This window comes from Babylonia areolata, chromosome 2, assembly GCF_041734735.1.
Source record: "Babylonia areolata isolate BAREFJ2019XMU chromosome 2, ASM4173473v1, whole genome shotgun sequence".
Lineage (NCBI taxonomy): Eukaryota > Metazoa > Mollusca > Gastropoda > Neogastropoda > Buccinidae > Babylonia > Babylonia areolata.
The window spans coordinates 68,168,192-68,191,816 of NC_134877.1; the positions used below are offsets into that span (position 1 = coordinate 68,168,192).

At 42.5% G+C, this 23,625-nt stretch overlaps 1 protein-coding gene across 5 annotated transcripts in view; it reads left to right on the forward strand.

The window, feature by feature from the left end:
* LOC143276581 (LIM domain-binding protein 2-like) overlaps positions 1 to 23,625 on the forward strand; it is a 61,367-nt gene that overhangs the window by 23,400 nt on the left and 14,342 nt on the right. The window contains exons 3-9 of one of the 5 annotated variants that reach the window (XM_076581198.1): positions 2,307 to 2,394; positions 6,807 to 6,909; positions 8,647 to 8,819; positions 12,318 to 12,440; positions 16,910 to 16,996; positions 18,779 to 18,908; positions 20,853 to 21,007. In XM_076581198.1, coding sequence (XP_076437313.1) covers positions 2,307 to 2,394; positions 6,807 to 6,909; positions 8,647 to 8,819; positions 12,318 to 12,440; positions 16,910 to 16,996; positions 18,779 to 18,908; positions 20,853 to 21,007 — 859 coding nt within the window. Of the gene's footprint in view, positions 1 to 581; positions 2,395 to 6,806; positions 6,910 to 8,646; positions 8,820 to 12,317; positions 12,441 to 16,909; positions 16,997 to 18,778; positions 18,909 to 20,852; positions 21,008 to 23,625 lie in introns of those variants that run through there. The other 4 variants (XM_076581183.1, XM_076581190.1, XM_076581205.1 and 1 more) reach the window with 4 other exon arrangements.

Here is a 23,625-nt window from a genome sequence, read left to right on the forward strand (position 1 = left end):
CAAATGAAAGCGTTTTCACGCCGGTCATTCACACGCATGCAGAACTCTAAACTGGGAAAACTGAAGACAAGGAAGAGGCAGGGGAGGGAGGCATTTTTGTGCTGTCCTCCCTCCCCCCCCCCCCCCCCCCCCCCCCCCCCCACCAGTTTTGTCGAGGACTACCATGCCGAAGGTTACCCAAGTGTAGTACCAGTTGGGTGATTTCACCAGCATAAGAACGGTAGCTCACTCGTGTTGCTCTCACGCCCAGCGCTTGCTGTTCTTCGCCGTCTAACGAGCGTGTAGGCCCGAGCTTGGGTTGTTTACTGTTCGCAGAAAACCACTCTCCCCGCGGTTTCCCATTGCTCGTCGCGCTCTTCTCCTTCTGCGTCCAACTATCGACTTTATCGATTCAGCCACTGGGGGCAAAGGTCACAGGCGGGGGGGGGGGGGGGGGGGGGGGGGGGGGGGTTGAGGGCTGGGGGAGGGGAAGGGAGGGTAAAAAAATCGAAGTAGTTCCCGGTCCGCCACCGAACGGCAGCGGACGACGTCGACTTGCGAAATTTCGTAGTAACTCTTGCAGCGCTACCTCGCTGTGTGTTGGGGTTTGTGCAGACAGGCCGCCTTGTTTTCCCTGTTCGATGCCTTTGGGGCTGCGTGCGTGCTGAGGCGGTGCCCGGCCGATGCGGGCGCACACGACGCCATGGCGTTCACAGCCCCAGTCACTGGCACGGAAACGATCGAAGGGGAAACCCAGTTCTCCTCACCGCTGCGCGCGGGGCTAAAAATAGCCTGACCTTAGCCCACCACCCAAAGCACACATGTGTTTATCGGCGGTGTGTACGTGTGTGTGTGTATGTGTGTGTGTCTGTGTGTGTACTCGTGGCGGAGGGTAGTCGGCTGAACTCGGGAACAGCGTCAGGGAAGGCGGACAGACTTGCGACTGTGCCAGCACTTCACTGGGATTCTCACACACTGTTTGCTGGGCTGTTTGTGTGTTGAGTGGGGGTGGTGGTAGTGGTGAATGATTGACGGGGGGAAAAAATAATGTGGGAAGAAACTCCTGCCCCAACACTGCATTCTGTTTGGAACCCCTGCGGCTAACGTGTAGCTTGGGGTGTTGCACAGACAACCGACCCTCTCTCAGTGCTGGAAACACAAACACATGGCACGTTGGAGAAGATGTAGCTGACATGTTTTTGGACGTTTGTTTGTGGTTAGTGGAGTGAGCGCATAGAAACGGGGCACATTCTTCGAGAGATTGTTACGGCAAACGTGCAATCCTGTGCCAGTGACATTGATTTCTACGCATTTCTTCACAAGCAGCGAATTTGTCGCGCGTGCCGATCGACTGGCCGAGGCTTTCTTTTCCTCCTTGTTGTGTATGTGTGTGGTGCGCCATGCCCGTGTGTACACACACATGCTCGTCGGATGATCGATGATGGCAGAGCGATCGATCCCCGCCGTCGGTCATCCGATTCCGATCAACACGTGCCAGCGTCACTGAGGCGTGAAAGGGGGGCGCCGCGCCCCTCCCACTTTCCCCGTCACTGACTGAGGAGGAGGTTTCGGCGGAGGAGGAGGGGAGCGTGGGGGTGGAGGAGAGAGAGGGTGGTTCTGGTTAGGTGTTGTGTGTGTACGCGTACGTGTGTACGTGCTGTGTTCAGCAAGGCCCCTTCAGCGAACAGGACCGCAGTGAGTGGGGGCTGTTGACCTGATCTGGGTCAGTGTTAGTGGGACGGGTCGTCGCGGCCTGCGGATCCCCACCACCCAACCAACCAACCAACCAGCCGATGTAATCCGCAGATCAACCAATCACCCCTTTTCTTCTTCTCGTTGACCTGGCTTTCGGAGTTCTTGTTTTCAGCTAGGGCAGGCTTTTATTTATTTGTTTATTTTTAATTTAATCTCATCCCAGAAATTTAGTACATGAGAGTGTGAAAATAAACCTTATTGATATCTTTCCTCTTTCCTCTGTCCACTTCGTTCCTTAACTCCACGATCTGGGTGGTTTTCCTCGGGGGGGAGCAAGACCTCACTTGTGGCTCTTGTCGCAACAGAATAAAAGGGCACAGGCACCGGATCAAATAATTCCTCAAGGGGAAAAAGAAAAACCACCTCAACCACCACCACCATCAACAACAAAAACAAAAAACAACTGACATAGATGTAACACTACCGGCGGGCGAGCGAGCCATGAACAACATGAACCCCATGCCCCCGGGGATGCCGCCCATGAACAACATGCCTCCCATGAACCCCCCGCCCCCTGGGCACGGGGGACCCGGAGACCCCTTCTTCACCTCGCCCTTCTCTCCTTTCTACAGGCGGCCCGCCCCCCCAAGCTTCATGGGCCAGCAGCAACCCGACTACCGCATCCACGAGCTGAACAAGCGTCTGCAGCAACGCAATGAGGTAAGGAGGAAGAAGGGGTGAGGTGGGTGTGGATGCATGTGTATGTGTTGGGGCGGAGTGTGATGGAGGGTGGATTGGAGGCTTGGCGGCCAACAGGGCACAGGCGCCTGCTTTTTAATTTAAAGTGTGTTGTCGTGTTGGTGTTGTGTGTTGTTATTGCTCTGTGTCCGTGTGGGGGGTGGGAGGAGGGGGTGGGGTACAAATGTGTGTGTGATTATTTTATATGCCTGTTTCCGTCTCGCCCTCCTCTCTCTTACTTCTTCTCATACCTCACACTCTTACACTCTCTCGCTCAACCTCTGTCTCTGTCTCTATTCTCTCTGTCTCCCCGCCCCCCCCCCCCCCCCCCCCCACACACACACACTCCTACCCCGCCCTGACCTCTCTCTCTCTCTCTTTTTCTTGTCTCACCTCCAATAGCTTTTCTCACTCTCTTCCCTGTTTTGCATGAATGCATGTATCGTGTGCTATACTGAGAAAGGCAAAGTAATTCCGTATGTTGAGCCTGGTTTTGTTAGTTTTGTAGTTTGTTGTTGTTGTTTTGTTTCTTGTGTTTTTGCTTTGTCAGAGTAAATTCTTCATAATTCAGAAGATTATTGATTGATCATACATATATATCATTTATTCATTGCTCTATATGTTTCATCATTTACCCATTGAACATTTGTTAATTGATTGATATTGATATACAGTGTATTCATTGATAAATTAATTTAGTCAGTCAGTCAGTCATTAATTTATACATTCATTCATTTATTCATGTACAGCTTTGTTCATTTCTTCTTTGATTCACACATTAATTCAATTATTCATTGGTTTGCACAGGGTTTGCCCTTATGAACTGAAAGTCACACATCTAATCTGTCAGAGCAGCATGGAGTTGGACACAGTGTTTGTCTCATAGCTCGCATTTCTTATACAGCATTCTTTCTTGATGTGTGTGTGTGCAAACATACGGGGCCTATGTAATAGCCCAATATTTGTGTCCAGTGTGTCTGTCTGTCCTGTGTATGTGTGTAGTGGCAAACATTGAAATAATGGCGTTTTGTTTGGCAACAGCAACTGTTACCCCACTGACACTTCACAGAGTTCAGGGAGAAGAAGAAGAATTTGTTATGGGAACCAAGTTTTGTGGCGTGCATTTATGATAAGCCCGTACTGGTCATCCCCTTCATGTTGATGTGGTAAGGAGAGAGGAGGATGTCAAGAATAAATATCATTTTTATTTGACACAGAAGTAGAAGAATCTCAATAGATGTTGTGACTAACACTTTTAAAAGTAGAAAACTGATTTTCGTCAAACCTGGAGAAATAACTGGCCATGCGAACAGCTGAATCCCTATTAAAACTTAAGGAAAGGGGCCAAAGGTGAAGGTTACAACATAGGGTTATTACAATAATGAACAGGGAAAGCTTGTAGACCTGTACAAGAGAGATTGGAAGTATATTTTGAAGTTCTTGCTGCATACTGCCTTCATCAAACTTTGTACACTGATTGGCCTTGGTGAGAAGAAACATGCCTCAGGAGTTGAGGTCAGGGGTCAGAGTTTCATGGTCACAATATGGCATGAGAGGGGAAAAAATAGGGTGGGAAAATGTTGAACTTTGAAATGTGTTAGAGCTTCAGTTTTCCCTCTAACTTTGATCATACCTGGAACAGTGGTTGCTTGTGGTAGTAAAACATGAACAGTTTCATTTCAGAAGTCAAGAGTAGAGATCAAAGGTCAGGGTCACAACAGTGTGTGATTAAAAATGTCCTGTTGCAAAATTATATTTTTCACAGTGTCCTTTCTTCTTCTGTTTTTCTATTTCCAGTTCCTTTGTTCAGTTAAATGGGTATGTTTATGAAAGGTTTGAATGCTTTGCCTGTTTTGTTAATTTTGGGGGAAAAAACTCAGTTTTGCTTTGGTAACATCAGGTAGCAACACCTCTTTATTTGTAAAACAATTTTCCACAAACAACAGCTGAGGCTGACAACAGCAAAAGAGTAGATTGCTGGAACTCCTTCAATACATAGTATGTGAATCTTTGGGGTTGCTTCATGTGTAATTTGCTGAGTGTTAGCTGTTTCACACTTGACACAGTAATTTTTTTTGTCGTAAATTTCCCTTTCACTGAGAAAAATAGTAGGGGTTGAGAATGGATGGCAAAGGCTTTTTGTGCAAAAGGAACAAATCAGCTGTTATCTGTTTGCAGTAATATGTATGCTCAGTTGATGTATAAAGAGATATTACAACAATATTTTAGGTTCAGTTTAAGCATTCAAACCAGTTTTACATGTTGACAACCCATGTATACAGTTTGAAGCATAGGGGAAAAATGAAATTTAGTTTGTTGTTTTAACACTTCAGTAATTTCAAATAACTGGCATGCTGAATGAGTTGGGTTTTTTATGTTTGTTTGTTTTTTGTTTGTTTGTTTTGTTGTGTGTGTGGTTTTTTTTTTGTGTGTGTTTTTTAGGGGTGGGGAGGGTGGAGATGAATCGTGGATGTGGGGTGAAGGGAGGTGTGTCATTCTTCAGTGATTGTGACAGGAACAATTGTGATCATGCATAAAATTTATGTTTCTTCTGGTTTGCTCTTGGCTTTTTAGACCAAACAACACATTTGCTTCTCCTCCTCCTCCTCCTCCTCCGAGGTTCCTCTCATTATCTGTCATTTGTCTTTCTGTTCCTCTTCTTCTTCTTTCTCCTTCTTCTCCTCTTTTTCGACATTCTGACCTCCCAAGTTATGTCTCTCTTTTTCACTGTCTGCCTCTTTCTAGCATAGATCTGTATGTCCCCCCCCCCCCCCCCCCCCACAGACCCCCCTTCACACACACACCCCCCACCCCCACCCCCACAACCCTCAGTCTCCTTTTGTCTTATTCTGACCCACTTTCTCATTCCTTCCTTCACCTTTCTCTCCCTCTTACCGGTTCCCACTTCTTCAGATTTCTCTGAGTGTGTGTGTGTGTGTGTGTGTGTGTGTGTGTTCCCTCTGTGAACTGTATAAATTTTATGCAATGTATGATTTAGCAGTAGCAGTCAGACACCTGATCAAGCCCCCCCAGACCCCCCACCCCACCCCCACCCCCCCTCCCCCTACTTCAGTTTCTCTTTTTTTTTTCTTCTTTTTTCTCTCTTTTTTTGTGTGTGTAAAAGGGATGTTTTTCTTCTTTTTCTTCTTCTTCTTTTTGTTTTTGATTGATTACAGATATATGATAAAGAAAACTATTGCAAACTTTGCAGAGTGAAAATCATCGATATATTATAATATCTAATTCATTCTTAACTCTTATCCTGTTCCTCCTTATTTGAAATACTTGGCATGATATATTTTGCAGTTTTTTCATTTGGACTTTTATTGGTGATTTGCTTGCCCCACCCCCACCCCCTTTTTTTTAAGAGCTCAGCGAACATATTCTTTGGACGTGCTGTGTATATTTTAAACCACCACTGCAGGAAACATATCCAGTGCAACACGGCTCTGCTTACTGTCCTTTGCCATCAAGTGTGTACAGAATCTAGGTCATGCGAGATTGTCAACTCTTAAATAAGTATGTCTGCTGCATGTATTATATATCATATTATGAATTCTTCAAGTAATGATTTGCAGGCTCTTGCTATGCGTGTGTGTGTGCGTGTGCGTGTGTGTGTGTGTGTGCGTGTGAGTGCGCCCTTCCAGTTTTTGTTTTCTGTTCACACCATTTTATTCTGTTTTTGTTTTATTTGTTTCTATAGCTTCTTTCTTTGTTTTATTTTTGCTTTTGATGGTGAATAGTGGCTGGAATAATTTCATATATATTATGCTGTTTGCATGTGCATCACCCCATTTTGATTACACTGTGTTTTAACACATCTGCAGCTAAATTCCATGGACTGCTTATCTCGGACAATGTTTACATGTTGCCAGTTTTATACCTTTTTGACCCCCTCCAACACCCCTCCCAAAGAGAGAGAGAGTGCTCTGTCACCTGAAAAAAGAATCAGTTATTTTTTCAGCATTCATTCATTCATTGAAAGACATTCATCTTTTGATTCATTTATTTGCATCATTCATTATTAAATACACTCGTTCATTTATTTATTAGATTGAAAAAATATGTATTTCAAAATTTAAACAAAAAAAAAAAGAAAGAAACTGAAAGTAAATGGGTTATCTTTTTTAAGTAACTCTGGAGGACAAAATGAATTTGCATTGTAGTGTTATAGAAAGATAAGCTTGATTTTTGTTTTTCAGTTTTACATTGCAGAGAAAAAGTGTTTGAATTGAATATTATGTATGCACAGGTATGCCATTATTAGTTGGGGTTTTTTTGTTGTTTTTTTCAAAAAAGATGGGTTGGGGTGGGGGTGTGTATTACTAATGCTGCCATTAACGTATCAATTAAGAAATGTCTAAAGTTTTCTAAGGGACATTGATTACTTTCAGGAGAGTGACAACCTGTGGTGGGACGCTTTTGCCACAGAGTTTTTTGAGGATGATGCCTCCCTCACTCTTACCTTCTGCCTGGAGGATGGACCCAAGCGATACAGTATGTGACCGCCCCATCACTTGCCGTTGTTTTTTGTGTTCTTTTTGTTTTCTATTCTTTTCTTTTAAAGTTTAAAGAAATACGGAAAATAACAACAAAGAAACAAAACAATAAACCTAAAACAAAAACAAGAGGTAGTGTGCGTGATAACATTTGATTTAATGAATGAGTTTACCTTGGCATGGTGATACTGATCATGAGAATAAAGACAAAATCACTTAGAAGTGTATGTTGAGCACACGCATGACCTCAGTTTATCATCTCAATCAAAAGACTCGACTAGCATCACCCAGACCAGCAGTCAAGGTCCACTGGAAGGGTTGAGGGGACGGTGAGGGTATCCCTGGTTTAGTGTGCAGTGCTGGACTCAAACCTGAAGACACTCGCTTCCTAGTCAGGTCGCATTACCACTAGGCCACCATCGCTCCCCCACACCCTGAATCTGTTCTCCTGTCATTTCTTTGTGCTGTGTAGATGTGTATTTATCACCGATTTCATGTGTTCCTATGACTTAAGAATTTTTCTGTTTTATTGCTGAGTTAGATAACCAAATGAATTTCCTCAGCTGACTTTTAAAGCAATGCCAGTAGTGCTGATGTTTTATCTCCAGTCTTGCCTCAGCAAAAGATGGGATCAAAGGATCTAATTTTCATTAGTAGATTCTTAATTCTTTTGCTTAGTTGACTTTGAAATGTGTTCTGTATTTATAACTAAAGCAGTGCATTTTGTTGCCAGTATCTCATTCTTTTGCTCCCAGAAGGGGTTAAAGGATGTAAATTTTCTTGATCCCTGATTCCTTTGGTTAGTTGACTTATAAAAATATATAACTTATACATAGTTAAGGAGACACTGTGGCAGAATCGGGTGTGTTACTATTAGACTTATAATCCAATGTTTTCTTGTGATCAGGGTTTGAGGCCCATCTGGATCTGGTGTGCTGTCTTTGGGAAAGGCACTCTACTCTAGTTTTCCTCGTTCCACTCAGCTGTGAATGGTTTCCGGACTTTGGTTAGGGAAAGTTTGGAGGTCGCAGTGAGAGGAATCCTGTGGCAAGCCCAAGACACAGGATATGAATTCACTGCCCCAATGGCTGTTAAAGACTATGGGACCTTTAGCCTCAGACCTAAACCAACAAATAAGTAATGCAGATCTATATGTTGCTTATATGTCTTATCCTCCAATCATGTCCCAGCTAGGGGTCAGAGGCTTACATGTATTCCTGATTCTTTTGCTGTTGACTGTAAATGTTTTCAGTATCACTAAACCAGTGCCTCTGTTGCTAAATGTCTTATCTTCCATGTTAATGTTTCGGATATATATATATCTCTAAGGCAGTGCCTATGTTGTGCAGCTAACTGCACACACAAACACACACGCACACACGCACACGCATATATATATATACCCCCTCCATGCCCCAACAAGGGATCAAATGATTAAAAAAATTTACTTTTAATGTTTTCTCTATGTCTTATCCTCCATGCGCACAATGTAAGGTTTATAAAAAAAATAATAAATAAATTTTTTAAAAAGAAGAAGAAGAAAGGGATCTAATATTTTCTGGACCAGGTTGTGTGATGCGATCTTTGCAGTGCTAAGTGTGCTTAGAGTGACGAATGTTCCTAAGCGTATGGAATTTACTGTGGAGTTAGGAACATTCTTAACTCTTAACTTCTGAGCAAACTTAGCGCTGCTATGTTCGCTTATGCAGCCCATCCCCTGTTCTTTCTCTTGCAGCCATCGGGCGGACCCTGATACCCCGCTACTTCCGCAGCATCTTTGAGGGGGGTGTGACGGACCTGCACTACGTGCTGCGCCACACCAAGGAGTCCTTCCACAACACCACCATCAGCCTGGACTGCGACCAGGCCTCCATGGTCACCCAGCACGGCAAGCCCATGTTCCCCTATGTGAGTGGGTGTGTCCGGGAGGAGATGCTGGGGCGGGAGGGGGTGGGGGTGGGGAGAGAATGCATGGTCGGGGGGGGGTGGGGGGGGGTCTGGGAGGGAGCATGCGGTGGGGATGGGATACATTGTTTCCCTGTGTGAATGTCCGATTGTTGGGGGTGGAGGGGGGTCTGGGGGTCTGTGAAAACCCTTGTTTCCCTATAATGTGAGTGTCAGGGGGTCGGGCGAACACTTGTATCCCAGTGTGAGTTTTGGGGGTTGGGGCAAACTTCCCATTTCCCAGTGAGGGTTTTCAGGTAAACCCTGGTATCCCCTATGTGAATGTCAGGGAAAGTCCATTTTCCCTATGTAGGTGTCCAGAAAAAAAACCCATGGCCCTTTGTGAGTGTTTTTTGTTGTTGTTGTTTTTTTGGGGGTTGTTGTTTTGTTTGTTTTTTTGTTTTGTTGGAGTTTGTTTTTTGGGGGGGTAATCAACTGGCCACCCTTATTTTCCTATAACGTGTATCATAAGGAAAGGGGTTAGCCACCCTTATCTTCCTATAACGTGTATCATAAGGAAAGGGGTTCTGGAGGGGAGGGGGTGGTTCTTGTATGCATGTGTAAATGTTTGGGAAAAGCCATATTCCTCTATCAGTCTATGTGAGTGTCAGGGGGACCTTTGTTTCTCAATATATGAGTGTTTGGTGTCATATACTGTACCATGTCAAACTGATGCAAACTAGGCCTATTGGTTTGCTCTGCTTGGCCAAATTTCGCGCGGCTAACAGTGAAAAGACGGGCCCACCGCTCTCAGCCAATCAAACGCCTCTAAAAACTATAAGCGCTTAATCATTCCTTTGGCCAAGGCTCTCCACGCCATCTTGTCAGGTTTACGCTCTGTCTCGTCTTACGCTTTTTTCGGCTGTTCAGCGTATCCTTTTGGCCTTATTTTGTTGCATGCGGCTTGTGTTTATTGTATTCTTACACCTCCTTTCAGTAGGGGGGTAGGGAGGGGGGGGGTGTAAGGTGGAGCCCTTGTATCCCCATGTGAGTGTCCAGTGGGTAGGAAGACCCTTGTTTCCATTTGCGAGTGTCTGGAACAACCCTTGTATCCCCCTATGTGAGGGTCAGACAAACCACTGTTTCCCCATGTGAATGTCTGGTAAATATATCCATGTTTCCCAATAGATGCAAGTGTCCGGCAAATATTTGTGTCCTGATTTATGCAAATCCGTGTTTCCTTTTGTGCGTGTCAAATAAATCTTTGTGTTCCAGTTTATGCAAATTCATGTTTCCCTCTGTGAGTGTCAAATAAATCTTTGTTTCCAAATGTCAGGCAAACCCACGTTTTATGTGTGTGTCAAATAAACCTTTGTGTCCCCATGTCAGGCAAACCTGTTTCCCTTTGTGAAGGTCAGGCAAATCTGTGTGTCCGGGTTAAAACAGAGACTCACTTTGTTTACACAAGTGAGTCAAAAAGAGAGATGTCTAAAACTTCAACAAAAAAGCCCACTTAGCAAACAAGCAAGATGTTCATGAACAAGTCATTTTCCCATACCTATATTTAACAAAATTCTTGTGCTATCAATCAAAAAAATGTCTTTTAAGTGTAGTCGTGTACCCAAGTGGTTTATTATAAAAGGGGACGGTACAAAAGGAATAACTGAATGATTTACTGTATTAAAGAATAGAAAATATCCACGCACTGGCCCAGGGACATATAGCAGGCCAGTCACAAAAGGGGTTTCTATTGTTTTATTTACAGTAGTTAAGTAAAGAAGGAGAGGAGAAGAAGAATAAAGAGAAAACAGTACAGCAATATGGTGATGACACTGGCCATTGCAGCAACACACACTCTGTGTATGACACAGCAAGAGAGAGAGAGAGAGCAGGCTGCAGCCAGTAACTGGCCAGGTGAAAAGTGACCAGCCATCACCTGCTGTGGCTATTTATGCAAGTTAAGCGAACTGCAATGATGCCCACGTGTGCTGTGAAGCAAATCGGGGCCTATGGTGCTAGATGTTTGAGTAATCTGTGTTTGTTACAAGGTTTTCAGTGATAGATTTCTAAATGATTCCTGAGCCGATTTACATCGGACTGGTCACAAAACAAAGAGCTCAATACCTACTTTATAATGAGTAGAAAATGAAGTGTTGATTATTTAAGATAAATTTATAATCTTAATTTAAGTCACCTGAAAAGGGTCAGTTTTAGCGAGCTTGTTGCTGAAAATTACAAACTGCGTTAAATCAGTTTAATGTAGGCGAACACAAATGGTATAGATTTAAAGATGGAATTGCGACGATTCTTCCAGTATATAATACTTGTAGTTTACTGATCCGACAAAAGAGATATTTAATTAAATACGCTGTGTCAGAAATACAGTTTTCAGCTCACCATATGCCATCGAGTGACACCAGTTGTGGAGTGATTTAAGTGTCGACAGAATGAAAATCAGCTTTGTATCTTCTTAATGCCTAATCTATTCTCGTCCAAATACTATAATAGTGTGGTTTTAGTTTCCACCAGCAGTGACATACAGAATTGTAGACTGTAGCATTATGTGTGACAAGAAGACAGAATGATGTAAGCTTAGTGTCAGTTGAAATCTTTACACTTACGAACGATTAAACTGAAATCAACTTTGCTTTTAACTTACTAAAGTGTGTGTTCGTAAGCACAACAAATATATTGCAGTGAACGATACAGAGACTTGATTTAATAGATGTTTAGAAGCAGTTGTTAAAAAGGGGCTTTGCAATTACAATTCGAATGGCACTGCATTCTGCACGAGTCATTGAGACTGGCGTGTTGGTTGCAAAAAAGGCGTCTGCTATACAGCTCGTGCGTGAAGCAGTATCTGAAGCCAGCTGAGTGCTTGGCTACATTAGAAGAGACAAAGGATTTTAAGTTTTAAAAATATTCTTTCTTTGTTATTTTATTCCTTTTTTTTTCAGAAAACAGTGAGTAGACTGTAACAAGATTTGGGTGGATTCTATGGTATGTAGACAGACAGATGTACAGTTATCAGTTGTTTTCGACTATGACCATCAGAACAGCAGCAGAGGTAACACAGCTGCTGTCCTGACTATGTGGGCAAGAATTTATAATGGAAAGTGTCTTGCCCAAGTCGCTTCTGCACTTTCTCAGCCAAGAGAGCCATAGGACAGTTCCCATTAGGATTGTTCCCAAAGGCAGACTCGCCCTCAGGGCTGCAGCAGTAGGAGCCAATGCAATCTTTTCTCCTGCATTGAGAATCATAGTTTATCACAAATGACTAAGCTGTAAAAGAGTAGATTGTACAGTTCTCACTCTGCTGTTGGCCCAACTGTAAGTTTATGTGGATCTTTGAGAGAATATATATATATATATATATATGTGTGTGTGTGTGTGTGTGTGTGTGTGTGGCAGGAAAGACCAGAGATAATCAGGACAAGGCTGAATATTGTGTGAATTATTGTTGATGCTGAATATTGTGTGAACATTTTTAGGGCTGAATATTGTGTGTACTTTGTCCTAAAGGTGATCACGGAGGGCCGGTTGCTGCTGGAGTTCACCTTTGACGACCTGATGAGGATCCGCTCCTGGCATTTTGCCATCCGGCAGCACCGGGAGCTGATTCCACGCACGGTCATCGGAATGCAGGTCAGTGCCCTCTGTTCCTTAGGGCTTTGCTTTTCTTAATTCATTCAGCTTTCCCTCATATTTCTTTCCTGGTTTTGTCATTCAGGATTTTTTGTTTCCCATTAATATAAAATTTCCAGTTGTGTATGTAATAGGGTAAGTGAATGAGGATGAATGATAGAGAGAGAGAGTGTGTGTGTGTGTTTGTGTGTGTGTCTTTTGCTCTCTCTGTGTCCATGTGTGTATATGTGTTCTTCACCCTGTTAAAGAATTTCCATCTTCAGATTGACTCTAAGTCCTTCAGATTTTTTTGATTTTTTTTTAATTTTTTTTTTAAGGAGGTGTGGGGGGAAGTATTGGCTGAAGTAGTTCATCACCAAGAAATTGATTTTTAATTAACTCTATCAAGTCACAGTCAAAATGACCCGGTTTCCCCCTCAAATCGCACTATTTTAAGCAATTTTTTTTAAATCACAAAAAATCGACCACACACCCTACAAACATAAAACAGATACCAATGGACATATACAACAATGAATTTATTTAAAATGCTTACCTTAACCCCTAGGCTGCCTGCATGACGAGATAACTCGTCATGGCAAGCATGTATGCTTCGCTGCCTGCATGACGAGATAACTCGTCATCGAAATATTCTGACTTTTCCCTGCTTTGCATTCAGTTCGTTGACAAAAATGCCGGTAGCTTTAGCTTGGGGAATCTTTCTGGATTCTATTCATAGCTAGAAACACCATCTGCGTCATAAGGCAGTCCTTTATTTGAACGTTTTGGTTGGGTTACTGGCCGCAGTCTTTGCCTGGCTCCTCTCCTCGCTCGCTCAACAAAATGTCGGACTGACTCCGTGCTCAAGACATGCGCTCGTGGCGAACTAAATCAACCAAGATTACTTTCTTTAGCTAATGCTCAGAAAGAATTGGAGCATAAATTGGAAGGAGAAGACAGTGGTGAACATTTATAGGACGATTTGATAGAAAATAAAGGGAGCAATCAAGAGAGTGGCCAAGATACAACTATCAGTGAGTGATGCAGGCTGTTCAACTCTAGCAGACGAATTTTTAGCAGGGCACTGTATGGGCTATTTTCTTGGCACTCAGCCAACGCGGTCTAATGAAGTTACGATGTGAGAGGGGTGAAGAGGAGGGGGGTGGAGACTGAGGGGGCGTGGCCTCACATCCATATTATCACTTGCAGAAGTCACAATGCATCTATTTCTTTTTCAGTTTTTTTATATTGTGGTTGTTCTGGTATGATTTTGTGTGTGCAGATATCCATTTGTCCAGAAAATCATATTTTTGTGCAAATTACCAGACTAATGTTTGTAATGAACAAGTTGAAAATGTGACAAAAAACAAAACACTGATTTCAAAACAACAGCATGTCACTTAAAATGCATAAAATGGGAAAACATCATGTATTTTGTATTCTTTATTCATTTACCTTTCAGAAAATATATACTTTTATGGGTCTTTCTCCAATAACAAAGAGCACAGAATTTTTTGAAAATTTATACCCGTTTTTTGTGAAAAAACCCTGGCAAATAGATTTCACTTAAATCTTATTTTCCTGGCAGCGAAAGGGTTAAGTGAAGGAACCACATGGTGTTGATGATATAGGTAATCCAATATGATACATATTGGTAGGAAAACAAAAAAATTTTTGAACACAGGTAATCCACTTCTTCATGCTCTGAATCCTCCTACACTGGTTCAGTCACACTCCTAGACTCTTGGTTTGATGTGCCTATGATACTATTTATGCATGCTGCATAAAAAAGAGATTTGATTAGGATATGTTGGAAAAAAAACCACCAAAAAACTGATTGCTGCTTGCAGTCTTGAAAAACACACGAAAAACATTTGCCGGACTGGACACTTAGAGGAAAAGAACACCACACAGTTTTATACACATTTTTTACACAATGCACAAACTGTAGACACTTCAGTAACTGTGTTACTTGCTGAAGTATTGTTTTGTATGGTAGATTACAAAACAGGGCACAGCACATAGGGCTTTCTGGCACTTTCTACACTGAAATTTGGTGCTCTCTGGTGGCTCCTCTTGCCTTGTCTTTGGCGTAGCACACAACACAGTGCCTGTAGCCTGTGTTTTCCATAAAGTGTTGGTGCTTGCAGGTGAGGCAGTTAACTTCCTCGTTGACCGGGGCAGCAGCACCATTCAGCTCATCATCCTCAACTGGAAGACTGGCCAGATCATGGTGTTCAGAAACAGCAAATTCTTCCAGTGTCAGCTGTTTTGTCCCCAGACTCCACTGCAGCTTGTTGTACAGGCAGTGAGACTGGATCATCGTGAGAGTCAAAAAGTGGAAGGCCAACTTCTTCCACCATTTGATGGTCTTCCGGTGCATAAGCATGTATGAGATCATCTGGTCACTGCGGTCCACACCAGCCATATTTCCAATGTAGCTGACAGCAGCTGTGGGCTTTCTTTTGTGTTCTGACCGTGATCTCACTGCGGTCAGTTCAGGCATGTGCTGAGTTGTTATCATATGCACATCCCTCTTGTCCTTCCACCTAATGACCATCACCTGATTCAGTCTCCTGTTGTCCATCTGGCCGCGGACGAAGGTTCCAGTCACCAAATCTTTGGGGATGCCCACACTGTTAGCCAGTACAGTGCCTGAACATCCAGTGTTGACAGCAGTGAGACTGTGGGCCAAGGTGGGTGAGCAGTAGTAGTAGTTGTCCACATAAAGGACATAGCCGCAGTCTTGCAGTTGGTCGAGGAGCCTGAAGACAACATCGTGGGGGCGGTTGCTGAGACCCGGCTTGTGGCAGTACACCTCAAGGTTCCACACATACCCCGAGGAGCTCTCACACAGCTCATACAGCTTGATGCCCCACTTTACCGGCTTGTCCTTCATGTAGACCCGGAAAGATGACTGGCCTCTCCAGGGGCAAAGGGCCTCATCGATGCAAATATTCTGCTTCAGGATGTACACAGTCTTGAAGAGCTGAAACATGCAAACAGTTTTTACTATTGTGGACAATCACAATATGTATGACACAGCAAACCATCACTAATGCTTCAGCTGATACTACCACTATCTACTGACATTTGCTATCATTTGAGCTGATGATAATTAACAAGTGGGGAAGAATGGCTCTGAACCTGTTCCGTTTCAGCATCTTGGAGGCAAATCCAGTCTTCATAATTGGATTAGTAGACCAGCAGTCCACTATCCTCGGCTTCTTTACTATCTCCTTGTGGATGAGGATAGCCAGAAATGTTTTTATTTCATCCGTGGGGAAAGTTCTGCTCTTTGCTGTAGCTGCTGGATGTTATTTTCAGCATAACGGTTCGTCTCTGTTTTCATGTGTTTTAACATACTTGATCAATGAAGAGACTGCAGAAATCAGTTGGTTTGCAGTCCTCCCAAGGCGGCAATGTGAGGGGGCCCTGTAATCCTGGTGTCAAACAGAAGGGTGGGTTGAGTGGAAAATTTGCCAAATTTCTACTCCAGTCTACATTTAATCTGGATCTCCATGCTCGTCAGATTGTCCTCATCTTCTTCCATCTCCTCGGGTTCTTCTCCATTAGTTGGAGAATCAGCCGCTGCAACATGCGTGTGTGTTGGTGTCTAGTTTTGCCGACATTGTCAGTGTCTGCCACTTCATCGTCGATTTTGTCAGGAATAAAGTCGGAATCAGAGTCCGAAACTTCACCTGCATTGTCAAACAACCCAACAACAGCATCTTCATCATCAGACCTGATTTCATGAATCAGTTCAAGTGCTTGAGCCACTCTTATGTTCCACACGAATCGGTTTCACCTTGGTGCTGCCATGTTGAAAACCATGTGGTGTTGTGAATTTAGGGTAGGTCAGTTCAGAACCATCTAAAACAACTACAGAACGAATGGACAGCGGTCTAAGGGAAGGAACTTGCAAGAAAAGTGTCTGAGTTATCTGGAAATCATGAGTTATTGCCCTTAAAGATCGGTAACATTAAAAAAATAACAAAATTTGTCATAACAATGCGTCCGGCACGCCTTCAAGCGAACGGAACAGCGTCAGAAATCTGCATCCGGCAAGACTCAGTTGAATTAATAAATCATAAATGGAATGATTTATAAGAATGCAAAAATTGTTTTTGTTCCTCCCCCTCCCCTCCAATTATCTCTCTGTCTGTCTGCCTGTCTCTCTAATTCTCTCTCTAACTCTCTCTCTCCGTCATTTTCACAATTTTGACATTTTCACATTTGCTAAGTCATTTTCAAGTGGATGTGTTTGTTCTGTGTATGTGCGTATGGAAGAGAGGGGGAGAGAATGAGTGTGTGGTGTGTGTGTGGTGTGTGCTCATCCAGTTTCCTGAAATGATAGCTTGAATTGTTTGTCCTGTTGTTAAAGGGTTTTTTTTGTGATTGAAAAATATAAACCTGTGTGAACTCTCTTTTTGTGGATTGTGTGTATTTTGTTTTTCATCATGTTTTGAAGCCAATTTGTGTTTGCTCAGCAGCCAGTAGATCCAGCCATGATGGAACAGATGTCCAAAAACATCACTCGGCAAGGACTCACCAACTACACACTCAACTTTTTGAGGGTGAGACACAGCTTTTTTGCTTTTTTTCTGTTTTTAATGTGTGTGTGTGTGTGTTTTGTTTTTAAATGAATAAATGATGCACAGCTTTGTAATCTTGCTATCAGTTTGTAAAACAGTTCTCACTGGGCTATGAGACAGCTATCTGGTGCATGTGCATAATGTCTACATGTTGGGGTGGGGGGGGGGGGGGGGGGGGGGGGGGGGGCTTGTGTGATAGTGCAAAAGTTCGCTGAACGTAGCCCATTTTCATTTTTACATTATTTTAATTACCTGTTCGTTTACTTGTTTTTTGGTTGTTCAGGCATCAGAATGGTGTGTGGATCCTGGTATTTTAGAGAATTGGGGGACCACCGACAGCGGTTTCGGATTGGGCAGCTGCAGATTAAATTTTTTATGTTGCGCGATCTTATTCTTAAATGGTATTTTTAAATGGCATGTTCTGTTTTTGCGCATATATGGTATTCTTAAACAGCTCGTTCCGTTTTTCCACATTTCCTGCGAACAGGCATAGGTGCCATCTTTACCAGTATTTGATTACTATCATCTGCCGAGATTTGGACACATGTAATGATAACTATTACAGCAGTGAATAGCACTGGTCATGGTGCTAAAAAATTATGACTTTTGGTAAAAATTGAAAAAGAGGAGGAGTGCTAAGGCCTTTGGATGCAGATCAGCGTGCCGAGGAAAGCAGGATGCATTCTGTGCAATGTTGATTTTGAGAAATATTTTGAGATATAATTTGAGAAATATTTGGCATGAGTATAACATTTTACTGACAATTCAAACCCATTAGAATTTGTAAAATGCTCTCGGGGGGAAAGGCCTATAAACGCTGTCAAATAAAAACAATTTCTGTTCACCTTTAGGGGGGCTTCGACCCCCTGACCTCCCATGAGGGCATTGCCCCTGTGCCCCACTGATGCCTAGGCGGCCCCTGGACCCCTGCCTTTTTCATAGGATCGGATTCTTGGGTATCCTGAAGCCTGGTCGTTAGTTGTTTTCTTGTTGTTGGTTTGTTTTTGTTTTTTCACTTTAAAAATTTGGGTTGGCTGTTTTCATGTATGAAATTCAAAAAAAGGTGGTTTTTTTTGTTTGTTTTTTTTTTTGTTCCTACTCGTTCCTCCATATTTCCACCACTCTTTCCCCTACCTCTACTTCTCCATACCCCCACAGTTTGCCTTGAAGGGCTCAGTCTTTCAGTGTGAAAGATATCACATCATGGGAAACTTTTTTTCCGACATGTTTACAATCTGTTAGCATACACCTGGTTTAGAAAACACCAATTCATCAGAGTGTAACGATGCGACAGGATCTTTATTTGTTTTGTTTTTATGAAACAGTTCTTGGTGATTTGGTGTCTGATAATTGAAACTGATGATGATGATGATGATTGGCTATCACTGTACATTGTAAGTTTGTGGCCTTGAAATAATGAATCGATAGATGGCAACAGATAACTAGTTCAGATGAACCTTGTTCCATTCGCGTAATAGGTGTGCATGTGACTCATGATGTGTGTTTAAGCAGACACTAAGGTCTCCCCTGTGAGTGATTGATTAGACTGTATTATAAAGTATTGAACTTAATTGTATTGCATAGTATTGTAGTATTTAATTTTTAAAAGAAAAAAGTGATGTAATTTAGCTGTGCATGATATGTCTGTTGTTGTTTTTTTTTAGATGAAAAAGAGTCGATGATGAGGATGTGTTTCAGCTGTGCGTGATATGTTTGTTTAAGAAAAAGAGGAAAGAGATGAAAGCAATGATGATGTGTGTTTAGCTGTGTGTGATCCTGGAGCCCATGCAAGAGCTGATGTCCCGACACAAGGCATACGGCCTCAACCCTCGTGACTGTCTCAAAACCACCCTCTTCCAGAAATGGCAGCGAATGGTTGCTCCTGTCGGCAAAGGTTGGTGGGGTTTTTTTTTTCATGTTTAAGTCCATGAACTGGCTTACCTTGCAATCATCCTCTTATGTTGTGGTGCTCAGAAATGAGAAGCAGATGGGGTTGGTGCTTTGTTCGGGAATGCTGTGGATTGTATTTGTAGGCTTAAACCTGTTCTACGCTTCACTGCACTGCACTACACTACACCACACTACACTAGTGTGCTACACTGCACTGCACTACAGTACAATACAATACAGTACAATACAATACAGTGCAATACAATACAAAACCAGGGCTTCTGATAATCCATAGATACGTGTACCCATCGCTTTGAATATGGAAATGATACACTGTGTGTTCATTGACCAGGTCATGCTACATTCAATATATTTCTAGAACTTACATATAAAAAGAGTAAAGATGGTGCATCAGAGCTTCTGTGAGACTTGTATCGCAGAGAAAGCGAAGTCATATCCCTTCACCACTTCTTGACCCACAAACCTAGACGTTGATTATGATCGCATTTGTGTAGCAATGCAGATTTGATTGGAATGTGCATCATTATTACAATGACCCTCTGAAGATAATATGTGGCCCCTTTGAAATATTGATTGACTGATATGCGTTTTTGGGGCATATCTGTTATGCATGTGTGGGTGTATGTGTGAATGTGTGTCTTCATGTTTTATATTTATTTGCTTATTTATTATCATTGTTGTCTTATTTATTTAATTATTCATTTATTATTATTATTATTATTATTATTATTTTATCATTATTTTCATTACTACTATCTTTTTTTTCTTTTTTTTTCCCCATCATAATTATTATTTATTTATTTATGTATGTACGCTTCTCTCTCTCTCTCTCTCTCTCTCTCTCTATATATATATATATATATATATATACATATACTTTTTTTTTTTTTTTCTCAAGGCCTGACTAAGCGCGTTGGGTTACGCTGCTGGTCAGGCATCTGCTTGGCAGATGTGGTGTAGCGTATATGGATTTGTCCGAACGCAGTGACGCCTCCTTGAGCTACTGATACTGATACTGATATGCATGTTTATGGATAATTATGGTAAAACATATGGTCAAAGGGGTTTTCAGTATCAAGCACCTTCTGTCTGGAATTCTCTTCCTCTGGATCTCCAGCACTCGCAAACAGTGTCCTCTTTCAACAAAAACTAAAAACTTACCTCTTCAAAGTGGCCTTTGTATGTGACACATAGTCCTTTGTCTGTCTCCTACCACCCTTTACACTCCCCTTGTGTCCCCCTCTCCACTGGAGTCTTCCTGTTGTGTGTGTGCGTGTGGGTCAGTGTTTACTCTGTGTGTGCATGTGTGTGTGCGTGAGTAGGGCATATTTTGTGCCTTTTTTTTTTTTTACTGCGATTATTCAACTCTGCAATTTGTAGTATTGTATTGGAATTTGTAAATTTTGTTTTTCACTTCAGTGCCCTTATGTGCTCTTGTGTGGTATAATGTACTGTTGTACATGTACTGTTTCAAGTGAGGCACTTCGAGCCCATTATAAGGTGAGTTTGCACCATGTGATTAAGTAAATTGTAATATTATTATTCTTATTATTGAAAGAATCTCTTGAACCCGCAAGGTTTCAGCATGTCAGAAGCCCTGAATGCATTCTGCACTGATGGTGGATGTGCTGTGGCAGAATGGGTTAGGCACTGGACTTCTAATCCAGTGTTCACCTGATCAGGGTTCAGGGCCCTGTGTCGGCATGGTGTTGTGTCCTAGGGAAAGGTGCTCGAGTCCAGTTTTCCTTACTCCATCCAGGTGTGAATGGGTACCTGACCTGACTTTGGGTGGGGGAAGTTAAAACAGTTGGAAGGAGAGGATTGGGCCCTGCCTACCCATGCGGAGCCCTGTGGATGTGAATTTACTGCCGTCAAAGGCTGTGGGACGTGTGACCTTTTTAACTGACGGTGGTGGGTGTGTCCACAGAGTCGGCCAGACCTCCCAGCAAGAGGCGGAAGCGGAAAGGCTCGGCCAGCAACAACAGCGGAGCAGGGAACAACAACCGTGACGTGCCGCCGTCCGGCAAGCAGAAACGCTCTCCAGGGCCTCATGGCTTCAATCTGGGATCGTCCGTGCCTGGGGTAAACACACACAAAAAAACAAAGCAAACAAACAAAAAATTCCCTCCTTTTCTTTTGCCATGTGTGTCTTCCCTCCTCCCCCCTGGTTTTGTTTGTTTATTATCGTGGATAGTATTTATTTGTTAGTATTCAGCTTTTTTTCTTTCTTTTTTTTTTCATTTATGTATCACCTTTGCTTAAGGGTTTGTTTTTAACAATCATTTGTTTATCTTCTTCTTGTTTGGTTTGATTTTGTTGTTGTTTTGTTTTGTTTTTGTAGTACTGGTTAGAGGGTGTGAATGTATATCTGTGAATGTATAAACATCAAGAACTGAAAAAGTGACTCCCTGGAATTAACTTTTTACTGTGGACATTTTTTTCAGTTTTCTCAACAGTTTTCAACACTTACTGTTAAAAGTTAATGTAGAATTTTTTTTTTTTAACATGGGGAGTGGGAGGAGATGGTGGGCATGGTTTTCTCCCCCTGATCATTTGCATGAATTACTGTCTTTCACTTTCTGGGATTGATTGATTGATTGATTTGGATATTTTATATAGCGCCTATCCTTGGTCGAAGACCAAGCTCTAAGCACTTTACAAACACGGGGTCATTTACACATCTGACTGCCTACCTGGGTAGAGCCGACTGACAGCTGCCATTGGGCGCTCATCATTCGTTTCCTGTGTCATTCAGTCAGATTTCAGGCACGCATACATATACACTCAGACAGACATGTAACATTTAACATTTTACGTGTATGACCATTTTGTTTATTTACCCTGCCATGTAGGCAGCCATACTCCGTTTTCGGGGGGGTGCATGCTGGGTATGTTCTTGTTTTCATAACCCACCGAACACTGACATGGATTGCAGGATCTTTAACATGCAAATTTAATCTTTTGCGTGGGTATACACACGAAGGGGGTTCAGGCACTGGCAGGTCTGTACATATGTTGACCCGGGAGATCGGAAAAATCTCCACCCTTTACCCACCAGGCGCCACCAAGATTCGAACCTGACACCCTCAGATTGAACGTCCAACGCTTTAACCATTCGGCTATTGCGTTGCCCTGGACGTCATCTTTGTGCAAACTTCTGTTGACTTGTCAAATAAGCTGCTCATTTTACAGGGAGAGGGGATTGAAGTTTGGGGGATTGGGGGGGTGGGGATGGGGCAAAAATGGAGGTTTGTTATCCTGCAGAGACCTTAGGCTAATATGTGTCTTGGGGTCTTTTTCTTCTTCTTCCGTAATCTGCTGTACAAGTTGTTCTGTCATTGTGCACATCTTATGTATGGTTTTGATATGGGTTTGGGTTTTTTTATTTGTGTTTTTGGAAATAATAATTTCTGGCTTCCTTCCAACCTGGCTACCGCCGTGTGCTTGTACCATTTATATATATGTATATATACATATTTCTTAACCAGCTATTTACCTGCTTGTGTGACTTGGTTGTTGGTAGTGTTTTCTTGTTTTTTTGTTAGCAGTTGGAAATGAGACACCATGGGCACTGCAGACTGCATGGCCTGAGGCAACCTCAGTTACTTTGTTTTCAACCCATGCCCAGTGTGTTCATCCCTTCCCTGGCTTGTTCACTCATTCCTAGCTTGTTTGTCCTTTTCCTAGTTTGTTCATCTCATTCCAAGCTTGTTCATTCATACCATTCCTAGTTTGTTCATCTCATTCCAAGCTTGTTCATTCATACCATTCCTAGTTTGTTCATCTCATTCCCGACTTGTTCATCCCATTCCTAGCTTGTTCATTCATCCCATATCCCAGCTTGTTCATCCCAATTCTAGCTTGTTCATCTCATTCCAAGCTTGTTCATTCATCCCATATCCCAGCTTGTTCATCACATTCCTAGCTTGTTCATTCATTCTATTCCTAGCTTGTTCATCTCATTCCTAGCTTGTTCATTCATTCTATTCCTAGCTTGTTCATCTCATTCCTAGCTTGTTCATTCATTCTATTCCTAGCTTGTTCATCTCATTCCTAGCTTGTTCATTCTTTCTATTCCTAGCTTGTTCATCTCATTCCTAGCTTGTTCATCATACCATTCCTAGTTTGTTCATCTCATTCCCGACTTGTTCATCCCATTCCTAGCTTGTTCATTCATCCCATACCCAGCTTGTTCATCCCAGTTCTAGCTTGTTCATCTCATTCCAAGCTTTTCATTCATCCCATATCCCAGCTTGTTCATCACATTCCTAGCTTGTTCATTCATTCTATTCCTAGCTTGTTCATCACATTCCTAGCTTGTTCATTCATTCTATTCCTAGCTTGTTCATCTTGTTCCTAGCTTGTTCATTCATCCCATTCCCAGTTTGTTCATCACATTACTAGCTTGTTCATCCATATCCCAGCTTGTTCATCTCATTCCTAGCTTGTTCATTCATCCCCTACCCAGCTTGTTCATCCCAATTCTAGCTTGTTCATCTTGTTCCAAGCTTGTTCATTTATCCCATTCCCAGTTTGTTCATCACATTCCTAGCTTGTTCATCTCATTCCTAGACTGTTCATTCATTCCATTTCTAGCTTTGTTCAACCTGTTCTTAGCTTGTTCATTTATCCTGTTCCTAGCTTGTTCTTTTCCATTCCTAGCTTGTTCACCTCATTCCTAGTTCACCTCATTCCTAGCT